The following is a 4,670-nucleotide window of genomic DNA, read 5'->3' on the forward strand; positions in this document are numbered from 1 at the left end:
TGGGGGGGGGGGGGGGTCGCATGGGCAAGAGAGGCATGGATCCAGGCGTGGATGCAGGCTGTTGGCAGGTGCAGGCCACCGTGCCCGGCAGCTGCCTTGCTCGACACCCACCCTCTCTCGCCCCCTGGCTGGCTGGCTGTTGGCTTCGCAGGAAGGAGATTGAGCGGTTCCGGGAGGTGACAGGCAAGGATGTTGGGGCGCTGGAAGCGGCCAAGGCTGCCAAGGGCGCGCTCGAGTGCCGCACGCTCGCGCAGGTGGGGCCGGGGATGAGCGCTGGGCGGCTGGCTGCCCGGGGCAGGAGGCGAAGAGCTGGGATGGAGGCCTGGGGTGGGGATGGAGGCCCCGGAGAGGCTGGGGCGGCTGCTCTGGAGCGCCGGAAGACAGCAGGCAGCGCTGTAGTCACCTGGCATGCGCAGGCATGCGCGCCAGCTCCTGTTTGCTCTTGGTGGGTTCCATGCCTGCCTGCCGCCAACTGCCGCTGCCTGCTGCCGCTGCCCCGCAGGCGGAGCTCAACTCCAACCTGCACGAGCAGGTGGTGCTGCTGCGGGAGCAGAAGGAGCTGTCGGAGGCGCGGGCGGAGAAGAGCGGGGCGGAGGTGAAGAAGCTGACGGGCAAGGTGGGTAGGGATGCGTGTTGTGGGGTGTGGTTGTGTGTGACGCGCGGCGTTGTTGGGTGTGTGGAAGGGGCTGGCTGGTGGGGATTTGGGCACCAGCTGGCGGCGGCGGCCTGCTTGCGGCGAGCGGCGTGTGGCGGGGCGCTCCCCCGCGCTGTCGCCTGTCCGACAGCCTGCCCCTGGCACCTGCCCTGCCTGCGCGCCCGCCCGCCCTGCTTGCTGCAGGTGAAGAAGCTGGAGAGGCAGCTGGCGGAGGCGGAGCGCAAGGTGGTGGAGGGGGAGGCGGTGCGCCGCCGCCTGCACAACACCATCCAGGAGCTCAAGGGCAACATCCGGGTGTTTTGCCGCGTGCGCCCCGCGGCGGAGGGCGAGGGCGCCGAGGCGGCGCCGGGGCGCCCGGTGGTGGCCTACCCCGCGGCCGGGGACCTCGTGGGCCGCGGGCTGGAGCTGTGCCAGCCGGGGGGCGGCGCCGGTAAGGGGGAGCGCGACGCGCAGGCCCACAGCTTTGGCTTCGACAAGGTCTTTGCGCCGGGGGCGTCGCAGGTGGGTGGCAGATTTCTCGCATGCACCGTGCTGGTGGTGGTGGTGCTGCCTGTCGCTGCTGCTGCCCCGCAGCCAAAGCAATGTTGTGCCCGCTGCCGCCTGCCTGCCCGCCTGCGCGCAGGGCGAGGTGTTTGAGGAGATCAGCCAGCTGGTGCAGTCGGCGCTGGACGGATACAAAGTCTGCATCTTTGCGTGTGGGTGGCAGCACGGCCTGCCGGCCTGCTGCCTCGCGTCGAACGGCAGAGTTTGGGAGCGGAGCAGCTGCAGCCGGCGTACGCCCGCCGGCGCTCGGCGGCCGCATCCCAGCCAGCCGCCGACAGCTGCTGCTACTGCCGCCTGCCTGCCTGCCTGCCTGCAGATGGGCAGACCGGGTCGGGCAAGACGCACACCATGATGGGCAGCCAGCAGGAGCCCGGCATGATCCCCCGGGCAATGAACCAGGTGGGGGCACCCGCTGGGCTTTGGCACAGCACGGCATGGTGCTGCACACAGCATGCTGGGTTGGGGGCCCAGCATCACGCTGCCAGGCTGGTTGCCCGCCAGCCAGGGCTCTCCGAGTTCAGGCATGCGTGGGGCCAGGTGCACGTCCAGCAGCTTGTTGAACTGCCCCCTGCCTGCTCTGCCATGCCACGCTTGCAGGTGTTTGCGGCTGCCAAGGAGCTGGCGGCGCAGGGGTGGCGGTATGAGATGAGGGCGGCCATGCTGGTGAGCAGGAGCACCAGCCGTGGCGGTGTTAGCAGGCATGGCCGCCTGTCATGTGCATTTGCACTGAAGCCCAAATGTAGCAGGCTGCTGCCTGGCGGCCTTCCAATGCCTAAATGCACATTCCTCTACTTCCTGTACTGCAGGAGATCTACAATGAAGAGTTGAGGGACCTGTTGGGCAAGGGGCCGCCTGCCGGCAAGAAGCACGCGGTGAGTACGGCCGCAGCTGCTGGGCGGGATTCGCGGCAAGCGCTCTGCTGCTCCGCCCTGCCCAACCCCATCGCCTGCACGCCGCCTACCTGCCGGATTTCCTTCCCACCTCGTCCCGGCTGTCGACACACCCACCCGTGCCCGCCGCACAGGTATCCCACGACGACAAGGGCGGTACCACGGTATCCCACCTCGACTACGTGGACGTCAGCCAGCCCGAGCGCGTGGCAGCGCTGCTGGAGCGCGCCATGCGGCAGCGCAGCGTGGGCGCAACCGCCATGAACGACCAGTCCAGCCGCTCCCACATGGTGTTCCAGCTGCAGATAGAGGGGGCCAACGCGGAGACGGGGCAGAAGGCCAAGGGTGGGTTGTGGTCTTGCAAGGCGTGGCGAGCGTGGGAGGCTGCGTCGGGAGTGCTGCCAAGGGGGTTGGAGCGCTGGCGGAGTTGCCTGGCCGCCATTTTCCCTCACGGTTGCTGGCAAAGCAGGGCCAGGTGGATTTCGTCGTGGTCTGCGGGCTCACCTGCTTGCCTGCCTGCCCGCCGACTCGCACCCTGCCCCGCACCAGGCCTGCTCAACCTGATCGACCTGGCGGGCAGCGAGCGGCTGTCGCGGTCGGCGGTGACGGGGGAGCGGCTCAAGGAGACGCAGGTGAGGGGGCGGGTGGGTGGGTGTGGGGTGGAGGGGTGGGGCACACGCTTACATACCTACGGTGTTGGCTACCCAATTGTGTTCCCTGTCATGGTTCCTTTGCCCTCGCATCCATCACACCACACCACTTCCACACGTCACCGCTGCCCCTGCTCTCCCCGCCTGCCCATCGCACCACGCCCACGCCCTCAGGCCATCAACAAGTCTCTGGCGGCCCTGGGCGACGTGATTGCGGCCCTGGGCAACAAGGAGGCGCACGTGCCCTACCGCAACTCCAAGCTCACCTACCTGCTGCAGACCAGCCTGGGAGGTGGGGGCGGGCCGCCCGTGCTGCAGGCTGCCGTGGCCAGCTGCCCTGCCGCTGCTGGCGGCAGCGGCGGCGCTGCCAGTCCAGGGGAAAGCTGTGCAGGCACACTCATGATGGGAGTGTTTTCTCCCGCTGCCTGCCGCAGGCGCCAACAGCAAGACGCTCATGTTTGTCAACGTCAGCCCCAGCGCCGAGTCTGCGCAGGTGGGCAGCTGGCTGTGGGGAGCTGCTGGGACGGAGGCAGCTGCCCTGGCCTGACAGCGCCTGTCGCCGCTCTGCTGCTACTACGATCGCGAGCCCCGGCTGAAAGCTGCGTGCCTGCCTGCCTGCCTGCCTGCCTGGTTGTCTCCGCAGGAGACGCTGTGCTCGCTGCGCTTTGCTGCCAAGGTGAACGCCTGCGAGATCGGCACCGCCAAGCGCAACGTCACCACCGGCAAATGAGCCTGGCCAGCCATGTCGCGCGGCGTGCCGCCCCTTCTCTGTCCACATTGCTTCCCTTCGACCCCCAGACTGCCGTTGCGCCAGGAACCGCTGCAGACCCTCTTAACCGCGCTGCTCTCACTCCACCTGACCGATGCCCGGGGCCCGCGCACACACACACCTCACATACCTGCTTGACTGACAAGCCCTGCCGACACCAGCCGCCGGTGTGACCAGCGGGCCGCAGGTTGCCAGCCACCACCTCCTGTCACAGCTGTAAAACGCCTTGCTGTAACACTTTCATGTGGACTCTGCCGCATGTGGACACGCTCAGCCGCTGGCGTGTGCCCGCTCGACTCCCTGCGCCCGGCACCTCGCCACTGCTGCCTGCTCAGCGCTGCAGCTCCTCAGACCGCGTCCCGCCATGCCCTGGAGCAGAGACGGCCACACCAGGCTGTTGGGGGGGCCACTGCGCGCCACTGTGGGGTCACGGCGGCAGGTTGGCATTAGGGCCGCGGCATTAGGCGGCCGCGGCTCTGCCTCGCTGGCAGAGCGGGGAGTGCGTGCCGCCATTATTTTACGCTGATGACCAGGCCCTGCTGGCCACCACGCCGGCAGGCCTGCGTTTCCAGCTTGGTTACCTTGAGAGCTACTGTGCCGCCTGGGGCCTGACGGTTAACACCAAAAAGACCCAGGTGGTAGTGTACACCGCTGGCAGGGCTGCTGCCACGGAGGAGCGGTTCCGCTACGGCGGCAATGAGGTGGAAACCGTCCCCACCTTCAGATACCTCGGCGTGCACCTGCACTGCCGGCAGGCCTTTGCCTCGGCGGCATCGTATCGGGCGGAGGCTGGGCGGCGCGCGATGCACCTGCTGCGTCGCCGCCTGGCCGAGAATGGGTTGCAGGACCCCCTGCTCAGCATGCGTGCGTTCAAGTCTTACGTCCTGCCGACGTTGTCGTACGGGGCAGAGATCTGGGCGCCGCAGCTGATTCTGCAGGGCAGGACGGCATGCGAGCGGGTACAGCTGGAGTACCTGCGAGGGCTGCTGGGTGTGCGGGACAGCACCCCAGCCCTCACTGTGCTGGCAGAGACGGGGCAGCTGCCGCTGCCCGCCTACTGGACCTTGCAGGTTGCACGCTTTGTGAGCAACCTGCAGGCTATGGGCGGCGAGCGGGTCGCCCGTCTTGCCATGCTGGATAGCGTTGCGCTGGCTGCCGACACG

At 68.4% G+C, this 4,670-nt stretch overlaps 1 protein-coding gene across 1 annotated transcript; it reads left to right on the forward strand.

The window, feature by feature from the left end:
- Positions 1-841: 841 nt before the first annotated feature.
- Positions 842-3,450, forward strand: CHLNCDRAFT_9136 (hypothetical protein; the record flags this gene model as incomplete). The annotated part of the gene is made up of 10 exons (XM_005844771.1): positions 842-1,156; positions 1,278-1,350; positions 1,515-1,597; positions 1,796-1,861; positions 2,005-2,070; positions 2,223-2,433; positions 2,638-2,720; positions 2,913-3,030; positions 3,173-3,231; positions 3,382-3,450. Coding segments are annotated over 10 exons (1,143 nt in total), but the record flags the coding sequence as incomplete, so codon positions are not given.
- Positions 3,451-4,670: the final 1,220 nt, after the last annotated feature.

The sequence above is a fragment of the Chlorella variabilis genome (assembly GCF_000147415.1).
Source record: "Chlorella variabilis unplaced genomic scaffold CHLNCscaffold_20, whole genome shotgun sequence".
NCBI lineage: Eukaryota > Viridiplantae > Chlorophyta > Trebouxiophyceae > Chlorellales > Chlorellaceae > Chlorella > Chlorella variabilis.